At 43.8% G+C, this 17,546-nt stretch overlaps 1 protein-coding gene across 8 annotated transcripts in view; it reads left to right on the top strand.

The window, feature by feature from the left end:
* PAK1 (p21 (RAC1) activated kinase 1) overlaps positions 1-17,546 on the top strand; it is a 68,916-nt gene that overhangs the window by 38,192 nt on the left and 13,178 nt on the right. For all 8 annotated transcript variants that reach the window (XM_084524602.1, XM_084524605.1, XM_084524603.1 and 5 more), the window contains 8 exons: positions 4,464-4,564; positions 5,865-6,012; positions 7,900-7,937; positions 9,930-10,046; positions 10,227-10,401; positions 12,654-12,717; positions 13,532-13,580; positions 16,113-16,225. In XM_084524602.1, the coding sequence (XP_084380728.1) occupies positions 4,464-4,564; positions 5,865-6,012; positions 7,900-7,937; positions 9,930-10,046; positions 10,227-10,401; positions 12,654-12,717; positions 13,532-13,580; positions 16,113-16,225 (805 nt within the window). The remainder of the gene's footprint in view (positions 1-4,463; positions 4,565-5,864; positions 6,013-7,899; positions 7,938-9,929; positions 10,047-10,226; positions 10,402-12,653; positions 12,718-13,531; positions 13,581-16,112; positions 16,226-17,546) is intronic.

The following is a 17,546-nucleotide window of genomic DNA, read 5'->3' as shown; positions in this document are numbered from 1 at the left end:
ATCTTGAAGTAATGTAAGAAAAAAAAAATCTCTCTTCTAATATCTGCTGGTTTCTTTTTATATCTGACCCATTTTGTGGAGTTCCTCTTTCTAAATCAGTTTTTTGTACTGTCCGTGTTGCAGCAGTATCCAGACACTGGATAACTAAAGTTTAAGTACCTGAAAATTCCTGGCCTTCAGGAGGGAAGCTGCCTTTTTAACTTTTGTTTTAGCAAAAAGGCTGATTGGAGTGATGCTTCCACTAATAAAATAACAGAGATGTAGGGGCTGGGAGAGCTTGGATTGTTTTTCAGACAAGGATTTTTAGATTCTGCAGCCCATGAATTCAATATTAAAAGTTTGCAGGGTATCAGTTAGAACTCGCCATTATGTGTAGTAATCCTAAAGAGCTGCAGGATTTTTGTGTTGGCTTACTTAAAAGAGTGTTTTAAAAAATACTTCTAGGCTGGACAGTTGCAGAAAGCAAAGAAATAGATTGAAATGTGCAAGATTAAAAGAAATACTGCATGAAATGCTGGATTTTAAAGGAGAGCTGCAAAAGTGAACAGCTCAGGTAAAGCAACAGACACTGATATTAAGGTTTAAGCCTGAAGATTGGCCAATGTGGCAGATGCTTCGAGACACGAGAGATTTTTGTTCAGCCAAGCCCAGCAGAGCCTTCTGTTGCAATACACCTGCCCAGACTGGAGTGGCTGCTTCTGTCCTCTAATTCCTGTCGAGCAAAAACTAACCTTAACATCATCACCTTCACTTTGGATTGGTTGGTTTTCATCTCAGGAATGTTTTTCTAATCTCATGACGACAAGTAAATTCCCAAGGCCTCCTGCTGCTTAACTGCTAGTAAAATTCCCAGGTGTTCAGACACTGCCTTTGGCCTTGTGTCTGAATCAAGTGCTCTTTGTTGGCTTGGCTGGACCAAAAGGAGAGTTAGTTCCTATTCAGACTACTGTAATTCTGGGGGTTTCATGACCTCTGGTGGGGTTGCAAAGAACCCCCCCCAGAGTTTTTAGCCCTGTGTAGGACCTTGACAGCGTTGAAGTGGTGCTGCCAGCAGGGCTTTGGTGTCTGTGCCTGCAGGACCCTCTTCAGTGGTTGGGGAGAGATGGCACCAACCTGGCAAAGCAAGGCAAGAACATCTCTGCCAGCAGGCTCATGCAGGGGGCTTTAAACTGTGATACTTTGTGGCCAGGGAAGGTGGGGAAGGGGTTGTGCTTTATGCAAAGGCACAGCTCAAATGTGTGGAGTGGAGCAGACAGACCCGGTGAGAGCTTGTGCACCTGGATCAAAGGGGAGGCCAACGAGGGGAGGCGTTTTGAGGGCATCTGCTACAGGTTGCTGAATGAAGAAGGGCAGCTGTAACCGGAGGAGGTTTGGAAATGATCTTTTACATCGCACTACACCTGAGGCTGTGGTGTAAAGTACCCGTGGGGCTTCAACGCTGGCCCTCATGAACTTCTCTTGAGTTATGTCACCTTGCTAGGCTGCTTTGAAGCATCATGTTCAGCCTGCAGAAGGTAGGGTGCTGTTTCTAGTTCTGATTTCCTCTGTCCCAGCCTAACCCCCCGAAACTGGTATGTAAAAAGCAAGTTGGCTGTAACATCAGGGGGTCCTCTCCACCTGCATGCAGAGCTCCCGTGATTTCTTGCTTTCAGCAGGAGCTGTGAGCCTGCGAGCCTTCTTGGGTTCAGGACTCATCCGTGACCTATGTGGGGGGAGAAACTGGGCTTTGGCTCGCATATGGCACATGCTGTTCTTCTGAGGTTTGCTGAGCTCAGCTGCTGATTCACGCAGAGGCAGGATGTTAACCACGAGGCAACGCGGTGCAGTGCCTGGGAGCCCCTTCTGTGGTGATTACGCTGCCGCGGATGTGTGGTATCCTGCCTCTCAGACAGGGGAGAGCTTCCCCACTGCTGAAGAATATCTTCCTCATCTCTGCATGCTCCAGGATGAGCTTTCAGGCTTTGCTCTGGCGTTTCGTGCTTTCTGGGTGCAGCTCAAGTTGCCAGAGCATCGTGGTGAAACGCTACGGGCGGCTCTTGTAACAGCATCAGATATTTGAGGTTTGGACTGAGAAGGTGGTAAGATGTGGCAGGGGATAAAGCACTCGGTGGTAGGTAGGCCTTAAGCAGATACAAGTTCTCCTTTATTTTACTTTAGTTAAGGATCTTCAGGGCTTTTTGACTCACTGCAGGGATAATATAATCACTGTCGAGGGGATTAAGCGTTTAGCAAGATGGGGAGTGCCCGTCTCTTTAGTTCTTTTTAGCTCATGCCTCCATGACATAAATATCTGCTCCAAAAAGCAATTATATTGTTAGTGTCTGAATACATTTAGGCTTCTAGATCTATTAGATTTGGGATCAAAAGCTTCTGAAGTTTATTGTCTCCTGGGAATCCTAGGGGATTCACACGAATTCATGTTCACATGATGCTCTAGTTCAGTCAGGGCACTGTAAAACCTTGACTGTGGCACCCAGGCATATCCCAAAAAGTACACAGAGGAATTATGGTTTCACCCACTGTTACAGTTGTTATATAAATGTTATAGCTGAGGCAAGGTGATTTTAGCAGGAGTTTGGGCTGCAGTCTCCTGTTCTGAGTAAGTTTGGGGTTGGCACTCATCTCAGTTTGCTGGCTGAATGGGTTTTGTTGGGATTTGGAGGAATGTTGGGGTGCTCAGGAGGTCCAAATGAAGAAATCAAGACACTAAATGTGTTGATTTCTGGATAGCAAGTCATGCCCTTTACCTATTTTATATTTTTCAAGGGATTATGCTCCAGTCTATGGGGAGACATGGCAGTTGTCCCGGGCAGCGTGGTGCTCGTACAACTGCCCTATTCCCCTTAACCTGAGTTTAATGATTCTGGGCTGGAGCTGACACCGTGCCCTTTGGCTTGGAGCAAGGGGCTGATCCTGTAGACGGGACGATGCAATACGGTGCTTCTGCTGGTTCTCTCTGCATCTCTCTCTGCATCCCTTTTCCTCTCGCATGCAGCGTTTTCCATATACCTGCTGGATGCAGCTGCTTGGTCCTTCCTTGGCAGGCCTCGGTGCTGCAGGTACGTGCCATCTGCTAGCCAGCAGCTGCTTCTGGCTCCTGGCTTCCATCTCTGATGGCTCCTCCAGCAATTCAGCTTGCTCTCCTCCTTCCCCTTGGCAAGTCTGTTGCTCTTTTGTGATTCAGCTTCCCCTATCCCCTTTGTTTGAGAGGGGGATCGAAAACAATCTGTTCCTTCTGCGTATCCCCAGCTGAGCATTTGATCCTTTTCTTTCTCCAGAATTGCTCTGTGCTATACTAACTCTGTAACGATGCTCTGTAATGGTGCCAGAGTGCTGGGGAAAACAGGATTTGGTCCTTTGAGGGAAGTGCTGACCATCTCCTTAAATACTTACTGCGCCTTAAATAACTGCAGTATTGAGCATCAGCCTCCCAGGCTCCTGAAATGCCTGAAGTTTGGCATTCAGACTGCCAAAAGTGCATTGGGGAACGTCAGCCACAAAACAAATTCAGTCTGGCTTCAGATCCAACAGATAACAGCTGGGAAACACAAGTGCTTCAGTCACCTCCTCCTGGCTCTACTTATTTTATACTGCAAACAGCGGCAAATCTGGGGTTCTTCCTTAAACTGGTCTCCATTTCTCGAGTACAGTAAATATTAAAAGGAAGGTGGCGTCTTTAGTATGTCATGAATATGGATAAACTTAATTCGAGACATAATAATCTTGTTTGAAGATCTGACTTTAGTATTCGTGGGGTGCATCTGCTTGATTTCCTTTCCTGCCTCTTTATGAGCTCTGCTCCTCACCTGCCAGATTCTGCCCTCTTCCTGCTGTGTGTTCAAACCCCGTTATTGAAACCACATTTAGTTCGGTTTGTGAGCAGGAAAATAGAAATGGTTTTGCTTGTATGAGGTTGTGTAGTAGAAGCACATGTTATATTTGGTTTTCTTCGTGGAGTCTTGTTTTGAGGCTGTAGGAAGAGAGAAGCAATATTTTGTCCCTAATATTAAAGATGAGTAAGTTTAGCCAGCACTTTTTATTAATAATCTTTTAATATTTTGCTTAAAAACAAAGAATAATAATTATAAAAGTCTAGAACTGCATGGCTTCCAGTTAACACCTTTGTGCTTTTGACTCTGACATACCTAAGTTTGCCTGGATATTTTAGGTAAATAGCTCGTGAGTGCTATTGAGTCTAGCACTGCTGGCTGATACTCAACAAAAACTGATATTTTGGATACATTATACACTTGTCCTGTGTTGTAGGACTCTGATTGTTGTTGTCCCTGAAGGTATCTGCTCTGTATTGAGTTAACAAAGTCCTGTAACTTGCTGTTCTGCCTCAGATCGAAATCCTCTGACTAGCAAAAGCTGGGGGTGGTTGTGTAGGTAAACGAGAAGCTGTCGGGGAGATCATAATTCTTGATGGATTGATGGATTGTTTTTGTTGTTGTCTCTTCCAGCCAATAAAAAGAAAGAGAAAGAGCGGCCAGAGATCTCCCTCCCTTCCGACTTTGAACACACAATCCACGTGGGGTTTGATGCAGTCACAGGAGAATTCACAGTAAGTGATTTGGAGGAACAGAGAGCCGTGCGGTTTGGCTTATTGCTGGGAGGAGCCAGGACCTATTAATCTTTTATACGGTAATGCTGGAAAGGCTATTACCATCATCTAGTTTGATCTACATCTGTAGAGGCAGCCCACTAATTCCTGCTGAGAGACTGACGGCTTGTCAAGCTTGGCACATCCCAGGAGCCCAGCTTGCCAGCAGACTTTGCCTTTCCTGTTTTTTTGGCTGATGTGGACAGCAAAATGTGGTATATCTCTCCTCCCTTCCCCTCCCTTCCTCTTCTGGAGCTGGATTAGGTCTACAGCATAGCCTGTGTCCTCCAAACGGAGCTCAGAGGGCTCCCCTTTAGGACGCACACAGCCGTGCATACCTGTTTGTGCCAGACGTGCATGTGTTGTCCTAAGGCTAAATGGCAGAAACTTTTATGCTTTTTTTATTGTCATGCAAAACGGGAGGAAGACAGAGCTGTATTTCATCACACTCCTCTTAATTTGATTGCAAGATAGGATTTAATAGCAGAAGCAGTTGTTCACAGGCGAGCTGGTTTTGGCTGTGTGTAATATATATGTATATTTTTAAGGCATTTTGCTTTCCTAGACTGAACTGTGTGTCCAGTTGTGTTTTGCACATTTAGACTTGGATGTTAACCTGGATGTGCCAGTGAGGTATCACTTCGGGGTGGTGTAGCCAGCAACGCTTCAGAACAGTGAGGGTAATTTTTTTGGTAGAGGACCCCATCATTTACCACTGCATCGACACGAACACTTGTTCTTCCTGCTGCTGAGAGTCCCAAGCCAGGTTGTACTCCAAATATATTTATTTTCTGGTTGAAATGACGTGTCTCTAATGAAATTATGAGCTCTGTATGCCAGGTTAACATCTCTGCTGTCCCAGCTTGGTTACAATAAACACCAAACCTCTATTAGCAAAGAATGCTAGCCCTACATGAAAATCCAAATGAATGTTGCTTGTCCATTGTGTCAGATGCTCTACACCATACATTGCTTCTGTAGTCTTTCTTGGATATGCGTAAATATGTATATGTTTGCACATAAAGATTGTCTTGCTTGAGGAATTTTTTCTCTTACTCCACCTGAGCTGCACCATTGGGTCTGCTCCTTTCTGTCTTTTTGAAACCTGCTATTTCTCTTCCTCTTCTCTCTTCTTTTCTCCCCATTTCCTTTTTAGTATTGACTAACCCCAGGAAGAGTGAGACAGGGGTGCTGCAGCAGGTACGTGTGCTGTGAAGCATTTTAGGCTGGCCGTGGGCTAACGAGGTGCCTGTCCCCGCAGGGAATGCCGGAGCAATGGGCCCGCTTACTGCAGACTTCCAACATCACCAAGCTGGAGCAGAAGAAGAACCCCCAGGCAGTGCTGGACGTGCTGGAGTTTTACAACTCCAAGAAGACCTCTAGCAGCCAGAAGTACATGAGTTTCACAGGTACATTATGATCATCATACATGGCTGCTTTGTCCAGCTTTCTGTTAGTCCATGTATGCAGGGATTTCTTTTCTTTAATCAACAAATGGATCTGTCTTTTCGTGGAAAATGTGAATGAGATTCTCTGGCTGCTCAAGAACTCTCCCTTTAAAATGCTGTTCTGTTAATCCCGATGCCCAGCATAGCTGTAAAAGCGGGTGAACAGGATGAATCCCAAAACACAGATTTTCTAAAGTTTACAGCCTGCATCTGGAAGGCAGAACCTGGATTGTTGACATTGGATTCCTTGTATGAAAATCCCTGGAGAAAACAGGCAGTTAAGCCCTGTAGGAACTCCAGTTTTTGGCTGGGATATTGCTTCATGAGTGTCTCCTCTCCTGTGTGCTGTGATTGAGGAATACTGCTCAGCTGCTAGGTGCTTGATAACTGCTGGCTGGATTCCTCTATAAATCACAGCTGCCAAGGTTTTGTGCCTCCTTTCTATGGATTACCTGCCTACTGGAGAATTCCTGCAGCCATCACTCTTTTTCCTTTCAATTAATTCTAACTCCTTCCCTTTCTAAGCCTTAAGCCCTGCTTTGGTTCTTTAAAGGGGATAGTGCCATGTCACCAGAACAAATAGTACTTAGGAAGAATCCAGGCAGGGATAAAAGCACAATTCTTCCACATATGTGTGGGGATATCCAAACAAGAAGCCCACCAGTGGATTCTTGGGGTCCTTGCTTGCTATTGCAGGATGGTTTGGTGGCTGGGTCTGAACATCGTGCAGGTCTTGGGCTAGTGCCTCAGCAGGTGATTTAGCACAGCAGATTTTTGCACTTTACTTCCTCCACAAAAGTGCCTGGGGGACCCTGAATGAGATCAGGGTCCCCAGGCTTAAAGATCTCTATAGGAGAACAACCCTAAAATGGTGGAAAACTTGGAAAATAGCTGCCTGGTCTCTTAAGCTTAATTAGATTTGAAACGTTAATCTTGTTTCTGGGCTCGTCTTCCTGAGAGATGCTACAAGCCAAGATTCTCGTTGCTATATCCCAAGATAAGGAATGAGGGATAGGGTGGTCATGAGAGACTTGAGACAGCCTTTTTCAAACATGCTGGGAGTGCAGGAGGAATCTGGAGGCATTTAATAACAAGTCCTAACAGAAGGAGCTTCCTAAGAGGCCCTTGTTTCTTGTCAGCTTGGACACAGACTTTCCTCCACTGCTGTTGTAACCTTGCAGGAGAATCCTGTGTCTGCTTGGGATACAGCATCGATCCCAAAGGGTCGCCACACCTTATGCCCTCTTCTTTTGATAGAAAATGTTGCCTGGTTTTGGGCCTGATTATTTTTCTCAGGGTCCCGGCATCTTCTTAACACTGGGCAGAGGCACAACAGATGCTTGTGGAATTTTAGGTTTAAAAACATATAAAAACTAATAAAAACTACTGGCCATGGAGTTTAGTCTCTGCCTGGAAAGGAGAAGATCAGATTTCTGCCCAAATGAAAAATTTCCTTGTCTGTTGTCTGTGTCTCACTTGAGTGTCAGACTTGCTTGTTAAGTTTGTTCTGTCAAACTTGGTTGTGTTTTTTTTTTTTTTTCTTTTTCACCTGGGGTTAGGAGTCTAGTTGCGTCTAGTGCCTGTGTAGATCATGGAGAAAGATATTCCCCAAGAGGAATGTGTAAGTGTGCACTACTTCTTTTTCTGTTCTCTGTAAAAAAATAAAAAAAATAAAATTCTCTGCCAGTTGCCCTTTCCAAAGTGCCTCAAGTTATGCAAGATGATTCCTGGACTTGGGAGGAGCCGTTTTTCCTGCCCCTTCCAAAAGGAGCTTGTCTGTTTTTCCTCTCCCCAGTGCTACTGCATTTACAGTTCATTTATAACTGCATTAATATGTCTCTCTTTCAGATAAATTGGCGGAGGATTACAATTCATCAAATACACTGGTAAGCCTTCATATCATCTCTTGCATGAGATTTTAAAACTTGCATAGAATATTCTTAGCTACATGTAAACTTTTATTTTGCTTAGTGTTTTAAAATCATCTTAAAGTCTGAACTATACGTATCTATGTGGAGAGTACATTTCTAAAAACAGGTAAATTATCCTCAAAGGGCATGCTGCTTGCACATTTTTTCATTAACAGTGGGAGAGTCAAGTAGAAATAAGAGGCTTTATTAGTGAAATAGTCAATAGAAATTAGTGAATTAATGACTGGAAATAATTCTGTTTTTTATAGAAATTGATCTGTTTCTTGATCTGTTTCTTTGGGGTGTGGTAATCTAGAAAATCATAACCACTTTGCTTTCAGGTTTCGTATGGCTCTATAAACATCTGTGATCTAGCACAGTTTAATTACTAACCTGTGAGGTTTGATTGAAGCACTGTTGATTAACCAACCTAATCTCAGCAGAAAGGGAAATAAAATGTTCTCCTCTCTGTTTGACCTTTACTCTGTCCTCACCAGGACAGGCACCGCTCCTGTTGACTTTCCTAGGAGACAGGGCTGAAAAGCTCTGTAATGTTTGTGTATGTCTGCGAGAGAGAGAGAATAAACAAAACTTTCTATTTTAGGGGATTCATAAACCCCTCCCAATTCCCTCATCTCTTACTTTCTTACTGCTGTGACGCTATCAGGAGCTGGCACGTATTGCTCGCTTCTGGAGGCAGCGTATTCCTGTGACCATTTGAGAACCTGCGAAAAGAAAATGAAAATAGTTTTGTCATTTATTATCACATTTCATTGTGCATCAGTCTTCAGGAGCTTAGAATATCTGAGGCAGTTGGATATTAAAATAAATCCCGGAAAAAGCAGTAGTCATCAAGCTGCCTCAGTAGACTGGTGTTTTTTGGAAGATGCTGGGTGGGTAATCTTTAATTTTAGGGAGATTTGGGAAATTGCCAGTATGTAGACTTTATTTTGTAGTTGTTTTTAATAGATAAAGCTTTAACAATTTAACGTTAGGATGCTGATGACTTCAAAAATCTTAGGTCCAGTGAAACTTTACCTCTTCCCCCCCTTATTTCAGGGAGAACTTTATTGCAGTACTTTAAGAAGTCTTTTTCTGCTGCCACTCTCAGGGAACTGATGGTAAACAAACTGGAAGCAGGAGTACAAGCAGAACTGGTCTAGTGGGTCGAGGGGCTTGCCAAGTTTATTTTGAAATGTTTATAGTGTAAAGGATGCCATGAACTTCGAATCCAGAGTCAAATTTTAAAGGTTATGAGTAGTTTTGAGTTCCAATCACAGTGTTACAAAAAATAAAATCCAAATAATTCTTTTTTAATCACTTATAAAACTTTTTATAAAAATTCATCATTCCTACCTTATATAATATTTTCCTTTAGGGTGTGGTTTTCAAAGGGATTTTGAAAGGTTTTACCATATTCTGCTTCCAGAATACCTCATTACTTAGTTTTGAGTTTTAATACCAAAGCTGATGTCAACTTGACCTCCCAACTTTTAGAGAAAACATTTAAATTCTGATGTAAATTAAATCACTTGAAGACTGAAATCTCTGATCTGCATGATAAGGATTTGGAGCAAGCAGCGAGGGAAGAAATAGAGGCAATATAAATAGAGACAGCTACATCCAAACTCAGATGTTATCCTCACAGCAGTCCAGAGTTGCTGGGTCTGTCGTGTGGGTGTCAGGAAGGCAATGTGAGAGCCCAGGGGAGTCGTAAATCCCAGGGAAGAGGATGGGGATCAGACAAGCAGATGACAGCTGAACTGGACATCTAAATATTTCCTGCATAGGCTCAGGACCTTTGGGGCTTGGATTTTTAAGATACTGTAACTTTCTAACCTGTTCTGATTATTATTTTTTTGTGCTTGCTTCAAGGCACTCTCTATTAGGAGCTTAATCCAACATTTCTGACTTGTTCATACCAAGAATTTGGGTTTTTATTTTTGCTCTTTGTGTAACCACATGCAGAATGTGAAAGCCGTGTCTGAGACCCCTGCAGTGCCCTCGGTGTCTGAAGACGAAGATGATGAAGATGATGCAGCTCCACCCCCTGTGATAGCTCCACGACCTGAACACACAAAATCTGTGAGTAGTAATATCTCCTTCAGCACCCCTGCTGCAGTCACGGTCAGGTCTTGGAGCTATCTGTTAGCACTGTAGGTGTGGAAATACATCACTAACAGGAAAAAAAGAGGATGAATGGAAGTGTTTTTAAGTTGTCATCTGCTTTTTATTAATATGAATGTTTTTATTCAACAAAATTAGATATACACCCGCTCTGTGATAGACCCTCTTCCTCCTCCTACCAGAGATGTGGCCACTTCTCCTATTCCTTCTCCCTTGGAAAACAACACAACGGCACCTGACTTGCTGGTCAGGAACACAGAGAAGCAGAAGAAAAAGCCAAAAATGTCAGATGAAGAGATTCTGGAAAAATTAAGTATGTCCTTTTTTTTCTTTTTTCCTGAAATCCAAGGTCTTGCTGTAGTGATATCTTAAAACTTTAGTAAGTTGAGATGTTTTAATGCTGCTACTTTGAGATCCCTTACTGAAGACTTTGCCCTGTGACTGTGCCCCAAAATTGGGGGCAGATGTATGGGGGGGAGAATAAATGTAAGCTGAGCACCTCTGCTGTCAGCTGAAGTACCCTGGGAGTTACAGATCCTCAGACTCTAAAACGAGCCCTGAATATGTAACATTTCCTTAACCATGAAGTCTGAGACTGTTCTACCTCTTGATATTCCATAGCTCTGGAGCATGGATGATTTTATTGAAATGTTAGACCTAAGGTGATGAGCAGAGCTTCTTACCATGGCTACAAGATGGAGAGAAAATTAATGCAACCCCAAGTTCATTTTCCATGATATCATGACATTAAATGACTTGGTTATTTTTAAGGGCCCTGACATTGTGTGGATACCTAGTAAACAACTCAAATTAGTGGGTGTTTCTGAGAAAAATTCAAGGCTTACCTTGTCTGTTGTGTCCTAGTTTCTTTAACAGTCCTGACCTTCAGTTCATGGATTTTATTTAAAGTGTTCCTCAACTGCCTGGCATTATTGGGATATGCTGTGGCAGTATTTGACAGCTGAACAAGTTCTTCTGTGCAATTGATTGCTCTCCTCAGCATGGGCCAGCTTTTGTTAGAGTAGAGCATTTCTCATTCTTTGATCTGTTAATCCAGTGTTAATTAAATATACGTCTTGCTCATCAGTTTATGTAAATCGTGATCGCACCCCTAAGGTCAGATTACTCTCCTCTGGTGAGAGTTTCCCTCCTAAATGTCATTATTTTATGAAGCAAAGACAAATACCTGGGTCAAGGGGAATTCTGAGGGTACAACTTAATAAAATGGCACGTGGGTGCCTCATTTCTCTGAATAAAATGCTAAATTGAATAGATGGCATGTGAATTAAAAATTCTTGCTATCTGAAAACCTGCATTTTCAAGACTTGTTGTTTCAAAGCAGCAACTTCCCTCTCTTGCTGAATTAGCAGGACCTCTGCACCATTAAGGATTTCTGAGCCATTTTGTGAGCAGGTAGGGTAAGGAAGGTCAATGGCAGGAAAAAGGTACTATTTTTAATGCAAATACATTCATTTCTGTAATCCCTACCTTTTGGTAACAATGCTGCATCAGTGCAGACATTAATGAATCTTCGCCTGGCTTTTTGGGAGGTAGGAAACGTTCCCCCCTTTTACAAATGGAGAGGATTAAATGGGACACGACTGACAGCTGCCTCTTGTGACTGCCTTGTGCAAACATTTACCTCATGCATTCAGAACCTTGCAGCCTGCATTAGGCTTCCAGGGAAAGTTTACGAATGTTTGTCCAGAAATGTTTGTCCTTAGGGCAGACAGCATTGCTTCAGTAATTGTGCAGTGGGGTGTATAGAGTCGGATTTTTCTCCCCACCCTCCTCCCCAGACACGAACCGTGTTCCCCTTTCTTACCTCTGTCTGCCCTGAGCCTTGTGGGCTTGGCTCCTGGCCACCGGGGGCTGAAAATAGCCTGCTCTTACTCTGCTTGCTACTGGATTTCTTGGCAAAATGACCACGAGCAGTTTCCTTGCCAGTATGCATCTGTTCAGGCTCAGGCCTAGACCCCGGCGAAAGCAGCACCGTCTGTTGGCTGCTGGAGCAACTTCCAAACACTGCCTCGGAGGCAGATCTGCATCTCCCGATCCTATTAGCCACCCCGGTGCCATTATAGGGCAGACTTGCACCCAGCTGGGGTTTTTTCATGATTTTCCTGTGCGGAGCTCCCTCCTCTCATCCAGAAAACTTTGGGTTGTGTTCTTCATGGCCACCAAACCCACCTCGAGCCTGAGCAGCCCCTCACCACCTCGCAGGGCTCTGAGCGAAGTGCTTTGCCCTCAGAGGGATGCAGGAACAGACTTTGTTTCAGCTGAACAGACACGTCGGGGAAAATGAGCTGAGATTGCCTCAGGGTGCTCTCTAAAACCAGGGCTGCAGTCGCATGGCAACTGAAAGCTGCTGCCCCTTCCCTGGTTTTGGGGCTTCTAATTGAGGAGCTGAACACTGCCCAGGCCAACCTAGTCATTAGGTAACTAATGGCAAGATTTGTGCTGGTATGAAAAAACAGTAAATATTTTTTTCCTGCCAGAAATTGTCTCGGTGTCGTTGTATGAAAAAGTATTTCTAAGATCTTTTTGTTTTCTTTTTTATTGTAGGAAGTATCGTGAGCGTGGGTGATCCAAAAAAGAAGTACACACGCTTTGAGAAGATCGGGCAAGGGTTGGTATATGCTTCATTTCTGTCCTGTACCTTTCCTTATGGAAGGGATCATTGAAACTGGGCTAAGTTAGTTTGCTGGAAAAGCTGATGAGGATTTTTTTTTTTTTTGTTCCCCCACCCCCACCCCAGCTCTTCTCCCCTTCCCACCAAAGTTTTGAGTCACAGCGACCGGGCTATTTTGTGCAATTGTGCTTTAATATAAGAAAATATGCCATTAGATGATCGGGTTGCTAAATATAACTGCAGGCAGGGAAGGAACTGCTTATTTTCAGCATGCAAGACAATCTTCAAATCACAGATTTGCCTGCGGAGTTAACTCTCCTCGATGCAGGTTTGGGGTTCTCTCAGCAGGGTGGGGGGTAAGGAAGAGTTGCGGGAGGCAAATCATTGAGAGACACTTGTGCTGAGGCTCAACCTCCTGTTTCCTTCACTACAAATGCCACATTTGGTTACTTCAGCTGATCCTGCCTGCTCTGTAATCGCGCTGGGCACTCTGCAAGCCAGGGCAGTGCCGTCATGCCCGTTTAGCTGGGATCAGCTCCCAGTCCTGCAGCCTGTGCTACAGGCTTTGGCTGCCCATACTGTCCTGTACTGGGAGCTTTGTTCCCCATAAATTCTCTGGCTTCTGCTCCAACAGTGAAGTTGGCTAAGAAATATTTCAGACTACATTTACCACTGGAATTATTGCATGACAAGAACGGGAATGAGAGCACCTGACAGAGACGAGGGGGAAGAGGAATGTATTAAGCTCTGTCTTGCTATGAGATGCTAATAGGCTTTTTTTTTTCCATTTTTTTTCCTCCCTTTTGTTTAGAGCCTCAGGTACAGTTTACACAGCAATGGATGTAGCTACAGGACAGGAGGTAAGTGCTGCCAGAATACCACTTCCATGGATTTTGGATCGTCTCCTAAAATTTAGCATTGATGCTGCAAAATAAAGGCATTCTTTTCTGGGTTTGTTCTTAAAGAGGCATTTATTTCCTTACTAATAAGGCATGGTTGAGTGGTCTGAGCAGAAAACTGGAAAAAATGATTCCCCAGGTTTTAATTCCTGAATCATTTTGTATTTGTAGAGAATCTTCCTGAGTCCACAGAGGCTGGAGACAAATGTTGAGACTGGATAGCTCCTCAGCAGAAGTTTTTCTCTTCATCCCTGATATTTCTTCTTGTCCCCATTTACATTCTTTTGTCTTCTACTCCTTTGTTTCCTACACTTACACGAGTTGATTTGCATAGAAATAGTTCCTTTGCCCACCTACTTTTTGCCCTTGAGCTGAGAGATGAGGAGTGTGTCTTTTGTTTTTCCCCCTGAATATTGAACAGTGCTGTGCATATTGCATGCCTACGTAATAAACTAGGAGGGATGGATATGCAGCTTCAGTGAAAATGATTATTGCTAGATGGAGGATTGTTAAAGAGTGAAGTGTGTCCATTATTCCAGATATGTTTATGGAAGTCTGCAGCACTGTGTTTCCACTTTGCATTTGTACAACATCAGGGTTACCCACCGGTAAATTTCGTGACTAAATTTTGTGACTGTACTCTTGGATGAAAACTGCCTCACCCCCCTTCACAATTCCTGAAGAAATAAGACAGTTTAATTGCAGCCTCTGAGGAAGGGGCATCATGTTCATTTTGAAGCAAGGAGAAATATTATAGCAGGAGGAAATCCCTTCGGTGGTTTTCTGCTTTCCTTCTGGACCCCTTCAGAGACTCCCATGTGAATATTGGAACCCTTGGAGTACAACCGGCTTTTAAAATGATTCCCTTTATACTAGTTGGATTTTTAAAATCGCATTTGGGATTGCTGTAGCCTTGGCATCCTCTTAACCTGCTCCTTCCCATGAAATGCTGCTGGTACCAACCCAGAGCTCACTGAAAGGCGGCACATTTTAGAAGCACTAGAAGGAAATTTCTTTATTGTGCAACATACAGGAGCCTTGGGCAGCTCCTGAGATTAAGAATACTCATGATTTTCACTGATGACGCCTATTTAGTATAACTACAGCTGTTTAGTTTGTATTCTAATGCACATGGCAGTATTAAAAAAGGAAAGTGCCCCTTGGAGCAAGTGTGCACTTGGGTCTACTTTTGAACAGGAGCGCCGAAGTACAGGGGCTCCCTCGGTATCCTTGGTCTGGAATTTCTTTATCTGCGGCAAATGCCTTCCCTCTCTTCTTCACCTTTCATTCTCCTTTCTGATCCTGTGCAAAGAGCAGCATGGGGTTGTTGTTTCTTCCTTATTTAAGTACTGTGTGGCAGCCTCGTGAATACCGTGGAAGAACAGCATGGTGTCTGTCTGTTCTTGCCTTCCCATGTGTGGGGCTTTCTCTATAGCCTCTCCTGCTATACTATCAAAATGCTAATTGTATCCATCCCTGTTGGCACTCTGTGGCTCGTTTCTTTCAGTCCTGGCTTTTGTGGGCTAGAGTTCCTGGCTCCCCTCCACCAGTCTATACCACTTTCTCTGCAAGCAGCAGTTTTGTAAAGACGTAATTGCTCTTCATTCCCTTTGCCCAAATATTGTGCTAAGGCCAGTTGGGCTGTTACATCTACCAAAATGTTTCTGCATCCTGCTGGGCTGAGCAGTCTTACCGGTTTGAAGTTTTGTCTTTAAAGGCCAGGTGTTCTCACAAAATACTGGGAGTTAAATACTGGGAAGAGTTAAATATAAGTTTAATGGAAGAGTTAAAAGTGTGTTGTACCCAACTGCTTTCTGTGCTTGTACACGTGGAGTAGGTATAATGAGGTGGGTAGAAAGCTATTAAGCCACAGGGCCACAACTAATAAATCTGCCCCTATTTCTCTTTGGTATGACTGCGATCCAATTCATATATTTTCATCCGTTTATTTAAATATCAGTGCTTCTTTCCTCCTAGGTCTTGTTGTGATGGGAAGAAGTAGAATTACCACTTCACTTAGGCTGTGTTGTTTACCTCCTTCTCCCTGCACACCTGCCCTGCTGTAGATTTCTAGAAGCACAAGAGTAAAAAAACAAAACAAAACAAAGAAAAAAAGCATCCAAACCTAAAGAAGCATCTGATTCAAAATAAAATTAATAAGAATCATTTAAGGAATAAGGAGTCTTTGATGTATCAGTCCATACTAGAATGAAGGTATCACTGCTCTCTTGCCAAAAAAAATGTAGAGTTGGCTGTTCAACAGTGATCAAGTATGAAAACAGTAATTCCCCTTTTCCTTTTCTGGCATCAAATATCCAGCCAGAGTAGAAATGGACTGGCTGCAGGAATTGCTAAATTGCTGAGTAACCGATGATGAATAAGTGGCTTTCTCCTTTATTTGAATGGGGGATTAAAATGATTGACACTGCTACTGGCAGGTTTCTAGGGGACTCTTGTAATAATGCCCTACTTCTTTCATTTCCTTCCCGGCAGGTTGCAATCAAACAGATGAATTTGCAGCAGCAGCCCAAAAAAGAACTGATTATCAATGAAATCCTGGTAATGAGGGAAAACAAAAACCCCAACATCGTCAACTACTTGGACAGGTATGTCGTGATTTGAAGGGTTCACAAAGGGGCTCTGGAAAACTCTTCTTTGTGACTTTCTTAAGTGATCCATCTCAGCTTAATGCAGATACAGGACGATCTTTCATTGCTTAATGGATGTGGCAAGGTTGGGGTGTGGGTTGCTTAGTGGTCTCCATCTATATCCTAGGAGAAACAAGTGTCTGAACTGGCATTATCGGAGTATTTAGGATCTCTTTAGAGGTGCTGACAGCAATGGCATTAGCAGCATGCTGTCAGGGCCCCATTTTCCAAGGTGCTCTGCCAAATTTGACTGGACAAGCCGTTTCCTTCCTGATGCTACAGGAGAAATGGGAATACCTTGAACTGTGTTATTTGTTTTCCTCTTCCTCTTCTTTCCTTCTCCCTGAGCAATACTAATGCTCTGCTTGCAGAGTAACCCTTCAATGTTCAGATGGTATTCGTGTCCCTGTGGCTGTCCACTGAGTTTTTCTGTGTTGTAGCATAGCAGTGGTAAGGCTGAAGGATGTGTGACACATAACTAAGCGAGGCTGCTTTCTTGTGGGTGTGTGTAAGGGAAAAAAGGAGAGCTGGCACAGAGAGGAATAACCCTTTGGGAGGTAGAGGAAACAGGCTTATTCCCTGCTTGGAGCTGGGTTTTATGGACTTGGACACGTGCTGCGTTACTCCTGCTTGGCATTATATGTGTTAGATTCATGTGGGATGACTTTTTGAATCCCTGCTTCTCCTTTCTGCAAGCACTGCACCTAATGGCTTACCTATACAGGGACCTGCTCTGGGATCCCTTGGATTATTAGGACAGGACCAGAGCAGGAACAATCAGCACTGCGGCTGCTGCACTGCCTAAGCTGTTCCTGACATAAATGCGTGCAGCCACGAAAGCTGTGCTCACTGTATAGCTCAGGGCAGTAAAAAGCAAGTCTGCAAACAAATGTGACTGCGAGTTCTTCCCTGTGGGATGTTGAGGCTCTGCATAGGGGTGATGGCAGCAGTGCTGCTGTTGTCGGCTCTGTGGAGGTTGTCTGCTTCAGAAGGAACAAGTGGTGACTGTGTGTCTGTGGGGGTAGGGAGCTGCCTTTGAAAGCAGAAGAAATGCTTGCATCTCCCCTGTTTGACTTCCAGGAATCAGTCCCAGGCTGTCAGCGTGGAAATCTGCGATGTGTTGGAAGATAACAGGGCAGAAGTGTTGCACGGTGAACTGAATTCAGCATCAGTTTAACACTGATGCGTTGTGTCAAGCCTGAATCATTCACCTTATGCTAAAGCTAGTTCCAATGGAGCTGCAGCAGGGTTTCCAGCCTGCTGCACTCGTCAGAAACTC

This window comes from Aythya ferina, assembly GCF_964211825.1.
Source record: "Aythya ferina genome assembly, chromosome: 1".
NCBI classification, from domain to species: domain Eukaryota; kingdom Metazoa; phylum Chordata; class Aves; order Anseriformes; family Anatidae; genus Aythya; species Aythya ferina.
Note: the sequence above shows the minus strand (reverse complement) of the source record. Positions and strands in the feature narration are given on the sequence as shown.